The sequence below is a fragment of the Lepidochelys olivacea genome (genome assembly GCF_965140295.1).
Source record: "Lepidochelys olivacea isolate rLepOli2 genome assembly, chromosome: 12".
In the NCBI taxonomy this organism is placed as follows: Eukaryota; Metazoa; Chordata; order Testudines; family Cheloniidae; genus Lepidochelys; species Lepidochelys olivacea.
In genome coordinates, this window is record NC_140422.1 from 43384481 (window position 1) to 43402818 (window position 18338).

The window sequence follows — 18338 nt, forward strand, 5'->3', positions numbered from 1 at the left end:
AGGCTGGGGATGGCATTGTGTTCTGCACGGCTGAGGTTATGGGGCAAGTGATGCTGCTTTTCCATAATTTCAGCCCGTGCATGTCGGCGGAATCATTCTATGTAGAAGTCCAGTCTGCTGTTTTGACCTTCCGGAGGAGTCCACCTAGAATCCTTTTTTTTGTAATGTTGGTAGAGAGGCCTCTGTGGATTAGTATGTTGTTCAGAGGTATTTTGGAAATATTCCTTGAGTCGGAGACGTCGAAAATAGGATTCTGGGTCACCACAGAACTGTATCATGTTCGTGGGGGTGGACGGGCAGAAGGAGAGGCCCCGAGATAGGACAGTGCTTCTGCTGGGCTAAGAGTATAGTTGGATAGGTTAACAATATTGCTGGGTGGGTTGAGGGAACCATTGCTGTGGCCTCTTGTGGCATGTAGTAGTTTAGAAAGTTTAGTGTCCTTTTTCTTTTGTAGAGAAGCAAAGTGTGTGTTGTAAATAGCTTGTCTAGTTTTAGTAAATTCCAGCCACGAGGAAGTTTGTGTGGAAGGTTGTTTTTTTATGAGAGTATCCAGTTCTGAGAGCTCATTTTTAATCTTTCCCTGTTTGCTGTGGAGGATGTTGATCAGGTGATTCCACAGTTTCTTTGAGAGCGTGTGGCACAAGCTGTCAGCATAGTCTGTGTGGTATGTAGATTGTAATGGATTTTTTACCTTCAGTACTTTTGGTACGATGTCCATCTGTTTGCATTTGCAAAGGAAGATGATGTCTGTCTGTATCTGTACAAGTTTTTTCATGCAGTTGATAGATTTCCACTCCATACGGCTAAATGCAGTGCCTTGCATAATGACAGGTTTCAGAGTAACAGCTGTGTTAGTCTGTATTTGCAAAAAGAAAAGGAGTACTTGTGGCACCTTAGAGACTAACCAATTTATTTGAGCATAAGCTTTCATGAGCTACAGCTCACTTCATCGGATGCATACTGTGGAAACTGCAGAAGACATTATATACACAGAGACCATGAAACAATACCTCCTCCCACCCCACTCTCCTGCTGGTAATAGCTTATCTAAAGTGATCACTCTCCTTACAATGTGTATGATAATCAAGGTGGGCCATTTCCAGCACAAATCCAGGTTTTCTCACCCTACGTAAAAAAATAAATGGACACAAATCAGATATCAAGAATTTTATAACATTCATAAACCAGTCGGAGAACACTTCAATCTCTCTGGTCACGCAATTACAGACATGAAGGTCGCTATCTTAAAACAAAAAAACTTCAAATCCAGACTCCAGCGAGAAACTGCTGAATTGGAATTCATTTGCAAATTGGATACTATTAATTTAGGCTTAAATAGAGACTGGGAGTGGCTAAGTCATTATGCAAGGTAGCCTATTTCCCCTTGTTTTTTCCTACCCCCCCCCCCCCGACGTTCTGGTTAAACTTGGATTTATGCTGGAAATGTCCCACCTTGATTATCATGCACATTGTAGGGAGAGTGGTCAGTTTGGATGAGCTATTACCAGCAGGAGAGTGAGTTTGTGTGTGGGGGGGGCGGAGGGTGAGAAAACCTGGATTTGTGCTGGAAATGGCCCAACTTGATTATCGTACACATTGTAAGGAGAGTGATCACTTTAGATAAGCTATTACCAGCAGGAGAGTGGGGTGGGAGGAGGTATTGTTTCATGGTCTCTGTGTATATAATGTCTTCTGCAGTTTCCGCAGTATGCATCCGATGAAGTGAGCTGTAGCTCACGAAAGCTTATGCTCAAATAAATTGGTTAGTCTCTAAGGTGCCACAAGTACTCCTTTTCTTTTTGCGAATACAGACTAACATGGCTGTTACTCTGAAACCTGTTAATAATTTTTGTTGCTCTTCTCTGGACTTTCTCCAATTTGTCCACATGTTTCCTGAAATGTGGCACCCAGAACTGCACACAGTACTCCAGTTGAGGCCTAATCAGCGCAGAGTAGAGTGGAAGAATTTACTTCTCGTGTCTTGCTTACAGTACTCCTGTGAATACATCTGTAGCGGGGCGACTCACCAGCGCGGCACCTCCTGCTTTCAAGAATTAGCTCTCCAGCATAAGGAGCGCCCTCTGCAGGCTGGTTTCTCGCCTGCTGCTCGCCCCCTGTGTCCCTCCCGGACCCTGGTGCCCCTTCACCTTGGTGTCCTGCCCCCTGGCAGTGCCCCCACGCTCTGGGTCTCGCCTCCCGGGAGAGCCCCCAAACCTCTAAACCCACCTTGCCTCAGTGGCTACTGCCAATCATCATCTAGCTCCTGCTCACTGGGGCAGACTGCAGTCTGTAATGGCCACTCATCATTGGCAAGGGGTTAGGACCAGCTGCCTCTGCCTATTCCCAGGCTGCCCCTCTGCAGCCCCAGTACCTTTGTAGGCCTTCCCCAAGGCCCTGCAGCCTGAGGATTTACCAGGCTGGAGCTCCCTAGCTCCTCTTGTCCTTTTCCCCAGCACTGCTCCGCTTCAGGCACCTCATTCTCAGGCAGCTAGCCCTTCCTACTCCAGGGCAGAGTGAGACTCCTCTTGCTTCTGGCCCACAGCCCTCTTATAAGGGCCATCTGGACCCTGATTGAGCTGGCCACAGCTTTGGTCAGCTACTTACTCAGCTTCTCCCAGCTGTTCTCACTTCTCTTCCCCCAGCCGCAGCGCTCTCCAGGGCAGCCCTCTCCCAAGGCTGTTTTAACCCCTTCAGGGACAGAGCAGGGTGACTACCCCGCTACAACATTGCAGAATGATGTTTGCTTTTTTTGCAACAGTGTGACACTGTTGCCTCATATTTAGCTTGTGATCCACTATGACCCCCAGATCCCTTTCCACAGTACTCCTTCCTAAGCAGTCATTTCCTATTTTGTATGTGTGCAACTGATTGTTCCTTCCTAAGTGGAGTACTTTCCATTTGTCCTTATTGAATTTCATCCTATTTACTTCAGACCATTTCTCCAGTTTGTCCAGATCATTTTGAATTTTAATCCTATCCTCCAAAGCACTTGCAACCCCTCCCAGCGTGGTCTCGTCCAAAAACTTTGTAAGTGTACTCTCTACGCCATTATCTAAATCATTGATGAAGATATTGAACAGAACCAGACAGTGAACCAATTCCTGCGGGACCCCGCTTGTTATGCCTTTCCAGCATGACTGTGAACCACTGATAACTACTCTCTTGGAACGATTTTCCAACCGGTTATGCACCCACCTTATAGTAGCTCCATCTAGGTTGTATTTCCCTAGTTTGTTTATGAGACGGTCATGCGAGACAGTATCAAAAGACTTACTAAAGTCAAGATATACCACATCTACTGCTTCCCCCCTATCTACAAGGCTTGTTACCGTGTCAAAGAAAGCTATCAGGTTGGTTTGACGCTATTTGTTCTTGACAGATCCATGCTGACTGTTATTTATCACCTTATTGTCTTCTAGGTGTTTGCAAATTGATTACTTAATTATTTGCTCTGTTATCTTTTCAGGTACAGAAGTTAAGCTGACTGGTCTGTAATTCCCTGGGTTGTCCTTATTTTCCTTTTCATAGATAGGCACTATATTTGCCCTTTTCTAGTCTTCTGGAATGTCTCCCATCTTCCATGACTTTTCAAAGATAATTGCTAATGGCTCAGATATCTCCTCAGTCAACTCCTTGAGTAGTCTAAGATGCATTTCTTCAGGCCCTGGTGATTTGAAGACTTCTAATTTGTCTAAGTAATTTTTGACTTGTTCTTTCCCTATTTTAGACTCTGATCCTACCTCATTTTCACTGGCATTCACTATGTTTAGACATCCAGTCGCCACCACCCTTCTTGCTGAAAACTGAAACAAAGAAGTCATTAAGCACCTCTGCCATTTCCACATTTTCTGTTATTGTCTTTCCCCCATCATTGAGTAATGGGCCTACTCTGTCCTTGATCTTCCTCTTGCTTCTAATGCATTTGTAGAATGTTTTCTTGTTTCCTTTTATGTTCCTAGCTAGTTTGATCTCGTTTCATGCCTTGGTTTTTCTAATTTTGTCCCTACATACTTGTGTTATTTGTTTATATAAATCATTTGTAATTTGACTGAGTTTCCACTTTTTGTAGGACTCTTTTTGAGGTTTAGGTCCTGGTTTAGCCAGGGTGGTCTCTTGCCATACTTCCTATCTTTCTTACACAATGGGATAGTTTGCTCTTGTGCCCTTAATAATGTGTCTTTGAAAAACTTTTGAAAAATTGCACTACTGTGGACAGGACTGCTGGTTTCTGTAATATGAATGTGTCTGGGGATTGACATATCGAAAATGCTGATAAGTTGGGATGTGATATCTCAGAATTGATGATGGGATATAGAGACTTTTGCCTATGGGTTGCTGAATTCCAGGTCAGGTGAGTGACAACCAAAAGTTGTAGCTTGTTCAGTAGCCTGTTTGAAAGAAGACTCATAGACTTTAAGATCAGAAGGGACTATTGTGATCATCTAGTCTGACCTCCTGTACAGCACAGGCCACAGAACCTTCCCCACGCCTGAAATAGATCTCTAACCGAGTTACTGAAGTCCTCAAATCATGGTTTAAAGACTTCAAGTTACAGAGAATTCAGCATTTACGCTAGTTTAAACCTGCACGTGCCCCAGGCTGCTGGGGAAGTCGAAAAGCCCCCACGGTCTCAGCCAATCTGACCTGGAGGAAAATTCCTTCCTGACCCCAAATATGGTGATCAGTTAGACCCTGAGCATGTAGGCAAGACCCACACCGCAGATAAATGGGAAAATAGTTGGCAGTCTTCGCCATGTTCTGGTACAGTAGTCCGTTGTCCACATCACCAATCCATTAACTGGTGCCTTGCATGGCCTGTCTGTTTTCCCATGGGCTGGGAACTGAGCAGTAGTGAATGAGGTGCCGGGGAGGAGAGTCCTAGATTTAGTCTTTCTGAAGGAGACACTAAGACAAGATGCCATGCTTCCAGGAGAAAAATCTCCTTGACTTAGAATTGCTGTCTACCTTTATTAAAAGTCCACTGTACAATGTTTCCATCTCCTCTCTAGGAACAGGAAGACCAAGAAGAGCTTTATAGTTTTAACTTAGAAGTGTGGTATTTGGTACAATATTAATTAATGTAGATGAGCCTATTTGATGTTTGTAAGTATTTTTGTAAATTGTTTGCGCATTTTGTACTAATTGTTTGTTTGTACAGTGAGAGGAACCAGCCAGAGACATATGGACTCTTAGATCTTTCTGGAGTTTTCATTGGACTCTTCCTGCTCTGTGCTGATTGGCTGCTTGTTCCATCCATCCCTCAGTCTCCTCACCTCATCGTCACTCCACATCTGCCCCTCTTCCCCTCTTCCCCCCTGCCCTGTCCCCCTCACCCCCTTCCCTTTTCTTTCCCTTTAGCTTATCTCCTCTTAAGTAGCCCCTTTACCTGCCTTCTTCACCTCCTCCTCCCTAAAGGTGGAACTATCATGCTGTTTGGTGTCATCACATTGCTCACTCTGTTGGTGTGTTCTATGCCTCCCCCCACCTTTTGTCAGTCTAGTCTAGTTACACTGTAAGTTCTTCAGCGCAGGGACTGTCTGCTGCTCTGTGTTTGTACAGTGCCTAGTTCTGTTCTTGGCGGGCCCTTTGGCACTGCCGTAATAAACACGTTAAATAATAATACCTGCTCCTAGAACTGTGGAAAAGTGCACTTTATATAATTGCAATAAAGTCAGAGCAGAGAGGCCAAGAACTGAATGGACTATGGAGGTTGAATTAACCTCTCATCCTGAATGGGTGAACTGATGGATGGTGTGAGGGAAGCTTACAAGGCTGTGCTCCATGCTATATCTGTTCTGTACTCCATGCTATATCTGTTAAGTAGGACTCTTTTCATCTGCACTAATTTAACACATTTGGAAAAAAAATCCAGTGTGGATTGCAAAGGGGTGTATACTCTTTTCTTTCTTTGTGACTAAAGCTCCAACGTAAAGGCTTAGTTTGTTCCATTAGAAATTCATGTCTTGTCTACTGTTTTTCCTGTAAGACTTTATGGATGACTGTTATTACTAAAATTATATACTAGGCTCTTTATGGCATTTAGGATTACAACGTAACAGATACCAAGGAAGTAAAACCTGATTAACTGAAGGAGGAAGCAGTTTTATACAGTCTGGGTTGTTTTTTTTTTTTGGTTGGCTTTTCTTAATGAAAATTAACCAAACCACCAAACAGAATAAAATATCTTTGTTAAAGGCTCAATATTCTAAGCATTCATTTAAGGCTGAAGGCATTCCCCATTCTACTTACTCAGGTCTCCAAAAAGTCTTCTGGCAAAAACAGGAAAGAGAAGACTGGATATTCCTGCTATTTCTAAGGTTAAAAAATTGTCAGGAAACAAACTATTTAAAAAACTCCACCTTCTAGGCCTTCCTTATAAATCATAATTTTCAAATGGCACTCACTTTCCTTATTTACTCATGGGCCTTTCAATGTTGCACCACCATAACATCAGAGTGTCTCGCAGCCAGTACTGAGTGTGTCTACCTGGCACCCCTGTGAGGCAGCGCAGGATTTTTATCCCCTTCCCCCCCCATCTGTCTTACTGAGGGTTTTTATTCATGATAAATAATGTAATCGTTGGTAGTTCTGTCAAAGTCTTGTGGGTTGTTCTCTTGCTTGATGTTTGGTGCTGAGCCCCTCATCTCTGAGATGGATGTGGGCTGGCAGGGGCACAATCTCATGTACAGGATGCTGTGGGGATATTGAAATGTCCCCTCTGTAGTCTGACATAGCACTGGCTAGAACAGCTTTACAGCTTGCCTCTTGGACAGTGTAGCTCTTTATCAATGTATCACTTCAAGTGAAGGGACAGGAGAGTGGGGAGCTCAGATGGAGCAGCAGAAGTTAAATAGTTTCGGATCCCTTTACATCCTTCAAGAAATTAATAAAGGGTCTTTGTCTGGGTTGTTCTCATGTGAATTGTAAAAGTAAGCATACCATTCCAGATTCCCATGACACTGCTGAACGCAGCCAGAAAATGCTCCTGATACTATAGAAATGTGAATCAGAATTTTGTATCCCACTGTTGTCTTTGACAGGGTATACTGGCATATGGCTGTTCTAAGGTGATTGTATGAATGACTACCTCTCCCTTTTGGCTTTCCATGACCCTTCCTTTCTCCTCATTTCGCTCCTTTCACTTCTTCTCTAGCAAACTCATTATTTGAAAATTTAAATCTATAATTAGAAAACCAACTCTAAATTATCTCAGAAACCTACAGAACTGCTAATTGTAGTTGTATTTTATCATTATGGCCTCTTTCTAAATATTTATAAAATTACCACCATTTGAACAGGGAGTAACTTTGTAAATGCCCTAAAAAAATTCATAGAAGATAGTGTTTATAACTAACCAGACTTTTCTAGTAAGTGAAGTTAGTTACTGTCACCTCCACAAGGCGTAGAAGTAGGGGACCATTTTCTCCAACATATCAACCTCATCTGTAAAACTATTCAAGGTTTTACAAACAAACAAAAGTGCATTTGTTTAAAAGCTCCTTTCTTGTGGAATCCTCTTCTTCCCCCTGAGAGCAGTTCTAGATGTACAAGACTCTGGGAGGTGGCTAGTTGTTTGTAAAATTATCCTAGGCAAAGCATTTATAATTGAGGGAAGGAGCAAATTATCCATCATTGCTGTAGGCCTAATGAGACAGGTGTCTACAGCAAAACTGCTGTTTTAATTGTTCTATGGCTGATGATTTGAATTGAGTTTCTTCTTCTTCTTAGGTCCCGGATCTGTAAGGTGGAACTTTTCCATGTATTCCAAAGGCTGGTGGCTAGTATTTCACAGGAGGATCTGCCAGAATCTCTCAGGTGAGAAATTACTCTTTCTGATTGGTTATAAGGAGAATCTCAACAGATTCCAAGAGTGGCTCTAATGAAACCAGAGGCTGCCAATATAAGGGAATTTGATTACTGCTGGGATCAGCATTACAATTTGGCTTTTTAAGGCTACAACATTTGGATATTGGCAAGTGCAGTATGTGCTTTCTTACCCAGTTGGTAAGTTAGCAGTAATGGTACCTCTTGTATTCAAGTGAGACCAGGATATGAAAAAGTTTTTGGGGGACTTGCTAGTTCAGGTGAGCAAGGATGAGAAATAATTGGGTTAAAATCCAGCCAGTGTTGGCACAGACAGAAACCAGTGGTGATAATTAGCCACTGTTTAGTATCTGTGAAATAATTAGGTGGGTCTCAGTGCATTTCCTAGTGCACAGGTGTCCACATCACAAAAACCACTGTTGTAGCTGTTACTAATTGCCAGTAAAGGCACTAGTGTCAGTAGAGAGAAGTCCAAGAGCTAAACGCTTTTCCCTTCAGGTCACAGAGAAGGCCCATGGGGAGTGGGGGCCAGTGTGAACAGCTTGCATGTCTGCTTCATGGGCTGTATCTGTTTTATGCATAGAGACTTTTAATAAAAGCAGAAACTCTTACTTAGTGGCAATTTCATTATAAGAACATAAGAATGGCCATACTGGGCAAGACCAAAGGTCCATCCAGCCCAGTATCCTGTCTATCGACAGTGGCCAATGCCAGGTGCCCCAGAGGGAGTGAACCTAATGGGTAATGATCAGTGATCTCTCTCCTGCCATCCATCTCCACCCTCTGACAGAGTCTAGGGACACCATTCCTTACCAATCCTGGCTGATAGCCATTAATGGACTTAACCTCCATGAATTTATCTAGTTCTCTTTTAAACCTATTATAGTCCTAGCCTTCACAACCGCCTCAGGCAAGGAGTTCCACAGGTTGACTGTGGGCTGAGTGAAGACGAACTTCCTTTTATTTGTTTTTAAACCTGCTACCCATTAATTTCATTTGATGGTTCCTAGTTCTTATATTATGGGAACTAGTAAAAAACTTTTCCTTATTCACTTTCTCCACACCACTTATGATTTTATATACCTCTATCATATCCCCCCTTAGTCTCCTCTTACAAGCTGAAAAGTCCTAGCCTCTTTAATCTGTCCTCATATGTGATCCATTCCAAACCCCTTATCATTTTAGTTGCCCTTTTCTGAACCTTTTCTAATGCTAGTATATCTTTTTTGAGATGAGGGGATGTGGGCGTACCATAGATTTATATAAGGGCAATAAGATATTCTCTGTCTTATTCTCTATCCCTTTTTTAATGATTCCTAACATCCCGTTTGCTTTTTTGACTGCCGATGCACACTGCATGGATGTCTTCAGAGAACTATCCACGATGACTTCAAGATCTTTCTCCTGATTAGGTGTAGCTAAATTAGCCCCCATCATACTGTATGTATAGCTGGGGTTATTTTTTCCAATGTGCATTACTTTACATTTATCCACATTAAATTTCATTTGCCATTTTGTTGGCCAGTCACTTAGTTTTGTGAGATATTTTTGAAGTTCTTCGCAGTCTGCTTTGGTCTTAACTATCTTGAGCAGTTTAGTATCATCTGCAAACTTTGCCACCTCACTGTTTACCCCTTTCTCCAGATTATTTATGAATAGGTTGAATAGGATTGGTCCTAGGACTGACCCTTGGGAACACCACTAGTTACCCCTCTCCATTCTGAAAATTTACCATTTATTCCTACCCTTTGTTCCCTCTCTTTTAACCAGTTCTCAATCCATGAAAGGATCTTCCCTCTTATCCCATGACAACTTAATTTACATAAGAGCCTTTGGTGGGGGACCTTATCAAAGGCTTTCTGGAAATCTAAGTACACTATGTCCACTGGATCCCCTTATCCACATGTTTGTTGACCCCTTCAAAGAACTCTATTAGAGTTTGTTACTATGTTACTAAAGAAAGCAATGCATAGGTTTTTAAGCCATAAGGGACCATTCTGTATGACCTGTAGTCTGACCTGTATATAATACCACAGGCCATAGAACTCCATCCACCACTGCTGCATCAAGCCCATAACTTCTGGTTGAACTCTACATCATATATGTTAGAAAGAGACATCTAATCTTGATTTCAAGATTCCAAGTGATGGTGAATCTACCACATCCATAGTTAATCTGTTCCAAAGGTTAAATATCCCAATTGTTGGAAAAAACGGTCTTATTTCCAGTTAGGATTTTTCAACTCCCCCCATTGGATTTCATTTATGCTTTTGTCAGAAGGCTTAAAGATCCCTGAAAAATCTTCTCCTCGTGTAGATACTTCTCGACTGTGATCAAGTTGCCCCTCAACCTTCTATTTGATGAGCTGAACAGACTGAACTCTTTAAATCTCTTACTTGGATTTCTTTTAGACCCTGAATCATTTTTGTACCCCCTCTGAGCCCTCTCCAGTTTTTCAACATCTTTTTGAAGTGTGGACAAGAAAAGTGGAACATTATTCGAGTAGAGAGAGGCAATACCACCTCCCCACTTCTGCTGGATATGTACATGTTTTAAACATCCAAGGATTTGTCCTTTAAGCCACAGCATTGCACGGGGAGCTCTACTTCAGTTGTTTGTCCAACGTGACTTCTTCATAACTGGGATGGTAGGAGCTGGGTTTGTGTGGTGCATTGGGGACATGCTGCTGCGTGATTGGAAGGCTGGCCATGTGCTGCTTACATAACACTCTTTCACCTCAAGCCTTTTCAGGATTCCTGTGGTTTTGTAATTTCCTGTGGCATTTTTGTCCTTTTATCATTTTCTGTCTCTGAACTTTTCCTTGTGGCACAGTTCAGCAGACACACAGATACGAGTGTCTCTGATACAGGCTACACAAGCTTAGTGTGTACAGCAGGGGGACCTAGCTCTCCACTCAGCCTGCCCTGCTGCTTTCCTGCTACTGACCAAACACTATAGCGGGTAACTTCAAACCACTGTTCCCCCTCCACTTCGTGCCACTCTTCACAACATATTCTCTTCCTTCACTCTGGGCTCTGATTCAGAGTGGAATTTTTCTATTGATTTCCAAGCTGTCAAACCATCCCTCCTGACTCTCATTTGTTTAGCTGCCTTTCTCCCCAATCCCTTGTCTGCCTGCCTGCCTCACCAACTCCTTTTCTTCTGCATTCAAGTGCATCCTGGTATCTCCTACCTTACGCTCCCTAGACTCCACTTTCTTATAGCCATCAGTCCATCTTCTCTTCCTCCTCCCCACTTTGCCTCCTAAGTTCCTGCCTTCATTTCTCTGATTCCCTTCTTGATCCCTTGCAATCTACCCCCATTACTCCATTGACACATTTTTTTCCAAAGTCACTAACTGCCTCCTCTGGGTTAAGTCCATGGGTCCCTTGTCTGTTCCCAGGTCTTTCTGCTACTTATGATGATTGATCAGTCCCTCCTCCCTAACAGCATTGCTGCCTTGGTCTTTGGGACTCCATGCCATCCTGGTTCACCTACCTCTTCAACTGTACTTTCCTTTTTCTTCCCCTCTCTGCCTCTCACCTGGGGGATCTCTATGCACACTATATTTAATTGCAACTCATCTCCTGTGGAGAGCTTGTTTGCTCCAGGGACTCTGATTACTAATTCCTTTAAATTGCAGGGCGTGAGGCCTTGGGGATAGGGCAGCATAGGTTTCTTTCATTATGGCTGGTAGGCTTAGTTCTCTGGGTAATAGGTCTGAGTAAATTTTTCAAGACTTGTGTCAAGGTTCCTTCCCCATTCTGAACTGTAGGGTACAGATGTGGGGCCCTGCATGAAAACCCCCTAAGCTTACTTTTACCAGCTTAAGTTAAAACTTCCCCAAGGTACGAACTATTTTACCCTTGGACTTCCACCGCTACCACCAAACTTTATCTGGGTTCCTGAAGAAATGTTAGGAACATTGTTAGAAAACGTCTTTCCCCCCAAAATCCTCCCAACCCTTGCACTCCACTTCCTGGGGAAGGTTTGGTAAAAATCTTCACCAATTTGCATAGGTGACCACAGACCCAAACCCTTGGATCTTAGAACAATGAAAAAGCATTCAGGTTCCTTACAAGAAGACTTTTAATAGAAGTAAAAAAAGAATCACCTCTGTAAAATCAGGATGGTGAATACCTTACAGGGTAATTAGATTCAAAACACAGAGAATCCCTCTAGGCAAAACCTTAAGTTACAAAAAAGACACACAGACAGGAATATTCATTCTATTCAGCACAGCTATTTTCTCAGCCATTTAAAGAAATCATAATCTAACTCATACCTAGCTAGATTACTTACTAAGTTCTAAGACTCCAAGCATCATACGGACAGACACAGATCCTTTGTTTTTCTCCCTCCTCCCAGCTTTTGAAAGTATCTTGTCTCCTCATTAGACATTTTGGTCAGGTGCCAGCGAGGTTACCTTTAGCTTCTTAATCCTTTACAGGTGAGAGGATTTTTCCTCTGGCCAGGAGGGATTTTAAAGGGGTTTACCCTTCCCTTTATATTTATGAAAACTTGCTTGTAAACTTTCAGTTAAACATAAGCACAAATGCAAGAGGAGGGAGAAGCTTAGCTGAAGTTAACAAGCGTAGTATCCCTGCACTCTCACACTGTCACTTCTTTCCAGAGCATTGTTCCCCCCGAGTATTGTTCTGTAGGTGTGGCCTGTATTTCTTGTTCCTAGATTCATGACCTTGCATTTCACTGTGTTAAAAAGAATTTTGTTTGAATAGGTCTGTGTTACCAAACAGTCGAGATCATTCTGTATGACTGCTCTGTCTTCATCATTATTTATTGCTTCAGCAGTCTATCACCTGTACTAGGAATGATTTTATATTTTCTTCCAGAGCATTGATAAAGATATTAGATAAACAGGCCCAAAACCAGATCCCTTGGGGACTCTATTGGATGCACCCCAATTTGAGGGCAATTCCCCATTAACAATTACGTTTTGAAGGTCTATCAGCCAGTTTTGAATCCACTTATGTATGCGTTCATTTATTATACTTCTAATTTTTTAATCAGAATGTCCTTGTGGTACTTTGTCCTGATACATTGTTAACACAGTTACCTTTACTAACTAGATATGTGATCTCAAGTATGGATGAAGACTTGAAAGTAAAGTTTGAAACTGAATAATGGATCAAAGGTGTGGCTTTTGTGCTGTGGAGAAGAGTAGGGTTGAATACATGCACATGCCAATGTGTCAGATTTTTTCAGAGATTTGCGTGGGGCTACAGGAGAATAAATCATCTCTTTTCTTGCCTGCTGATCATGTGAGCGTTTCTCGTATAACACTGATTTACACAAACAATGAGGAGACCTAAATTTACTAACAGCCCCTTAAATACAGGAGTGTGAATGCAAGTGCAGGGGAGTCTCTGGCCAAAGAGATGAGTCTGTGACAACCCATTAAGTGTAATCAGAACTCTCTTCACATCACAGTTGTTGCTCCCTAGTGGCTGGGATCTTGGAGTAGGCGATGCTGGTGTGCTGTGCTAGTTGACAGTAGCATGTGCTGGAGCAGGGGTGGGCAAATTTTTTGGCCCGAGGGCCATATCGGGGTTGCGAAACAGTATGGAGGGCCAGGTAGGGAAGGCTGTGCCTCTGCAAACAGCCTGGCACCCTGCCCCCCTATCCTCTCCCTCCCACTTCCCGCCCCTGACTTCCTCCCCCAGAACCCCCGACGCATCCAACCTCCCCCCCGCTCCTTGTCCCCTGACTGCCCCCTCCCAGGACCCCCATCCCTAACTGTGCCCCCAGGACTCCACTCCTTATCCAACGCCCTGTCTCCTGACCTCCCCACCCCGAACCTCCGCCCCATCCAACCCCTCTCCGTCCCCTGACTGCCCCCCGGGACCTCCTGTCCCTTATCCAATCCACCCCCCCACACACACACCATGCCGCTCAGAGCAGCAGGACAGGCTTATTGGAAAGCCTGGGAGGTGGGCGGGTGCAAGCGGTGGCGTGGCTGCGGGGGAGGGGGCTAGCCTCCCCGGCCGGGAGCTCAACGGGCAGGCAGGATGGTCCCACGGGCCGTAGTTTGCCCACCTCTGTGCTGGAGGAATGGGGAGAGAAAACTCAGGATATGTCTGTGCTGCACACTCCTGGCAGTGGTGCATAGGGTGTGCATAGCTACATACCGCAGTGAAAAGTAGACTGTGTCCACCCTGCAGCATGTAGCTACATGTGACCGTGAAAGGCTCTGACAGTGAGGAGGAAACAGGGAAAGGCTCTGGAAGCAGGGAGCTGCGCGAGCCTTTCACCGCTGCTGCCCCCCTGCCAGAGCCTTTCCCTGTGGTAGGAAAAGGCTCTGGCAGCTCCCTGTGGCGGCGAAAGGCTCCAGCACCAGGGAAGCAGTGGGACACTACACTACGTTTGCCTGGTGTCCAGTTTTCAACCAGAACACCTGTGGCAGGAAAAGGGACCCTGGCAGCAGTGCTGACTGGACCGTTAAAATTCCAGTTGCTCTGGGGCTGGCAGGCTTTCAGCTTCGTGCGGCTCTCAGGAAGAAGCAACATGTCCCTCTGGCTCCTAAGCGGAGAGACGGCCGGGGGACTCCACACGCTGCCCCTGCCCTGTGTGCTGGCTCTGCAGCTCCCATTGGCCAGAAACCACGACCACTGGAAGCTGGGGTGGGGTGGTGACTGCAGGCAGGGGCAGTGCTCAGAGCCAACTGGGAGCTGGAGGGACATGTTGCTGCTTCCTGGAAGACACCTAAAAATAGCAATGTAGGTGGGTGGATCTGCTTGCACATCTAGAGAGCCATGTAAGGTACGTGCCCTAGGGGTTCAGGTGTCTCTTTACTTGCTGAAGCAGCACCTCACCCCTACACAGCTACATACACCTGAACTGTGGGGGTGTGTGTGTGGTGTATGTGCTCTGCACCCTGCCATAAGGAGTGTGCAGTGTAGATATGCCCTAAATCAGCCATACTGCACTTTTTATGTTGCCTTGGCTTCCATGTGTTGTAATCGGAGCTGTTAGGGTGAGAGGTAAGGGGGGTGAGGCAGTGTCCAGAGCCCTTCTTTGACCTGTGGTGTCTCCTGAAGTCTGCTTTCCCCATGTGCTAGCTGACCACTATCAGGGCTCTTCTATGCCTGCAGCTCAGTGCTGAAGGTTAGTACCCATAATCTTCCATGTGTTCTGAAGGGCAGAGCTCCAGTGTGTCTTTCATTGGTAATGTCCCCAGTAAGACACTAATTGCAATCATTTGGGGTTTATTTAACGAAACATAAAGTGGATAGCAATGAAGTATGTGAAAGCTAAGTTGTAAATGCCTGAATGCAGTTCTGCATGTGCATGCTGTGGCATGGTCCACTCATTTTATAATGCATTGGCCATGGCTAGTGCCTGTGGGACAGGCATCATCTCAGTAGCATGTTAAGCAAAGTTATGTTGCCCTGCTGCGCCTCTTTCATTCCATTCTAGGCAGAGGAGTAAAGACTCTGACTCCATTGTTCCACCACCCTGTGTTTGCCCTGGAGTGCAAAAAAGATTATTCTGAACTTCAGCCACTTGGGCAGCTCTTAGCTATACATCCTCCAGCAAAATGAGACCAATTCTACCCCACTGGAATGTGGATCTGCTCATAAGGCACACTGCTGACTCTGCCTGGCTGCTCTCCCACATGGCTGGCACCACTCTGTCTGCTGCACTCTGCTCGTACAAAGTATCCCCATCCTGTTGGTGGTCCAAAGGCTTGAAACCAGTGGAGAGGTAGAAACAGGCCATACTTGGGCAGAATTTATACACCCACCCTGGAGAAAACTGAACAGAGCTACCTCCCAGGAGCCAGGGACCTTCTAGAAATCCGGAAGTGTCCAGAAACCCTAACTCCTTCACAGCACAGAACTCCTTAACCATCTTCCCAGAAACCTAGGAAGCTCCAGAGAGCAGGTGACATCCCCCTGAGGCTTATCCAGTTTCGTAAGAGGCCTAGTCTGTCTGCTAGGTCCACAGGTCTGAGGTAGGATGGTTGTAGGCCTTTTCACCTCTTTCCATTTATTCCCACAAAACTCTTGCAGATTAGTATTTATATGCCTGCCTGTTTGCCAAGAATGTCAGGAAGAGCAGTCAGTGCAGATTGGCCTCTCACAGGATTGGGTATTTGTTCAAAAAGGAAAGGTAACCTCTGTTAATAAGAGAACTGAAACCTGTCCATTGTTGTGGTGCATTTCCTATCAGGGAGAAGAAGTTGGAGACCTACTGGGAGTACAAGGAAGCTGCAGCAAACTATCAAGAAGCTTGGAAAGCGTTGCATAGCCAGGCCCTAGGAACCTGGGTCAAGAATACCAAGGATTACCTGCAGTTTACATAAAATGGCAGCTGTGTGAGCCCAGCATTGATGGAGCCTTCAGACACAGAGTGGGAGATGTTGCTTTAGAGTGTGGGCCAAATTCTGGCTGTCAGTTGAAGGCAGCACTTTGTCTCTAAGGCCCAGCTGTTTAAAGGGATTTGAGTCATTGCAATGCCTGACTGATTTAGGAGACTAAATCCCATTTTCCAAGGGAGCGTGGGATTTAGGCTGAGCACAGCAACACCTCAATACCTTTAAAAATCTGAGCCTGAGCTCTGAGGGAGGGGGATAGAAAAGGGAACTTGTTATGGCTGCTTGCGTATGTCATTCTTTACGAAATATAAATTAGATCCCAGTGGGCTTGGGTGGTCACTTCTGAGCTGCATGTACCATGGCATATGTCAAGGCTGAATCCTCGCTCTGGCACTTTGAATGCAGAAGGTGGGGGCCCACAAAGATTTTAAGTTAATACTTGTTACTCCAGGCTTGTATTAAACTCCCAAGGTTACAGCTTTTCTCTGACCTTGGCTTGGTAAACGCCACCACCGAAATGCAAAAACCCACTTGAACCTAGGAAGAAGCACTTGGGAATTCCTCCCTGTGGGGTACCCTCAAGCTCTTTCACCCCCCTTCAGCGAAGAGCTGAGAAAGAAAACAAAGGAAATTAGCTGTTGCCACCAGGCAATTAAACAACATATGCACAAACCTCTTAGGACACCAAAAATCCAATTTTGTTCTTAAGAAAGGTAAATTTTATTAAAAACAAAAAGGAAGAAAATACATCTGGAACTTAGGCTTTTGCTAGATTTTAAAGGAGTAATTCCAAAAATGAAGCACCCAAAATAGCTTTCTTGAGGGTTCATCTTAAAGGTTACAAGCAAACAAAAGCATCTGGGGTTAGCACAGAGGAGATCTACAAGCCTTACAGAAATAAAGCAAATAACCCTAATTGTGTCTTTCTAGACATTTTCTGATCTACTTGCATATTTGGGGGAATACCAAGTAATTCTAGGTATGATCTGATGATTTCTCATACCTGGCTTAAAGCTGCTTATAATAATGCAGCTACGTGTCTCCTCTCTCCAGAGAACAACCACAGACAACAAGGGGGAGTTTTGTTTCAATTTTTTAAAGTTCTAGCCATCCCATTGGCTCTTTTGGTCAGGTGCCCACTCCTTTCTTTTTACCTGTGGACTTTTTAACCCTTTACAAGTAAAGCAAGTAGAGAACAGCTACTCAGAGGGATTTTATAGCTAGCTGGCTGGCCGAGTGTCCATAAAAGAGAGCTAGTCCCCCCCCCTTCATTTATCACAGCATATGAGTAGGGGAAGTTCTGATCCATCTACTACAACCTCTGATGTATTTGACAAGGGAGATGAAAGTAGGAAGGGGTGACATGCCAGCCTTTCCTTCTGCTGCAGAAGAGATACAGCACCCAAACCTGTTGGTTTGGTACTATATGTTCTCTCATACCTCCAAGCCAAGACCAATCCCAGAGAACTGAGGTATCTAATCACCCCACTGATGAGAGATAATGTGACAAGAGTTGGGTAAAAAATGGGGCTTTTAATCAGTCATTTTATTTTTTATATCCAGATCGTTCCATAAATGACTCCACATTTTACAGTGGGAAGGTTTTTAAAAAAAATCTGAATCAGAGAGCAGAAAGGATGCTGCATTTCAATTAAAAACAATTTTCAGTGAGATAAGAAACTATGAAGTCTAAGCCAACGGACACATGACAGAAATACTAACACTGAGACACCCAAGCCTTTTATTAACCATTTCTCCTTGGGAAAACAGATCTTGGTTGTACCATTAAGGGCCTCAGTGTTACCATTTGACTTGTGCCATGTGTTAACTGAGCCTGGTAGAAGCTGGAGAGGCTTGTGGTAGCAATATACAGTCCCTGACAGGCTTTGCTTTAATATATGGGTCTAAGCAAAATATTACTAGATGATATCAGCATGGCAGAACAGTCTAAGACTAATGGAAAATGTCCTAGTTAAACTAGAAGCATGTGGTGCACCCAGATTCTTCCATCTGGGGAATTGACTGTTCACGTGGTCATATTTTATTTCTTTAGCCCAATGCTGAGATTATATAATCACCCAAGAGCCACTGTTCACTCAGACTTCTGTCCTGCTATAGCCTAAATTTTACAAAATCATTGAGCATGGTGATGGCAGCTGTATCCTGCTCTAATGCA

The 18338-nt window shown here is 44.2% G+C and overlaps 1 protein-coding gene across 6 annotated transcripts in view; it reads left to right on the forward strand.

The window, feature by feature from the left end:
• ADAT1 (adenosine deaminase tRNA specific 1) overlaps window positions 1-17078 on the forward strand; it is a 77535-nt gene extending 60457 nt beyond the window's left edge. For all 6 annotated transcript variants that reach the window (XM_084644696.1, XM_084644697.1, XM_084644700.1 and 3 more), the window contains 2 exons: window positions 7729-7815; window positions 16018-17078. In XM_084644696.1, coding sequence (XP_084500822.1) covers window positions 7729-7815; window positions 16018-16150 — 220 coding nt within the window. In that variant the 3' untranslated portion in view covers window positions 16151-17078. The remainder of the gene's footprint in view (window positions 1-7728; window positions 7816-16017) is intronic.
• The last annotated feature ends 1260 nt before the right edge of the window (window positions 17079-18338 follow it).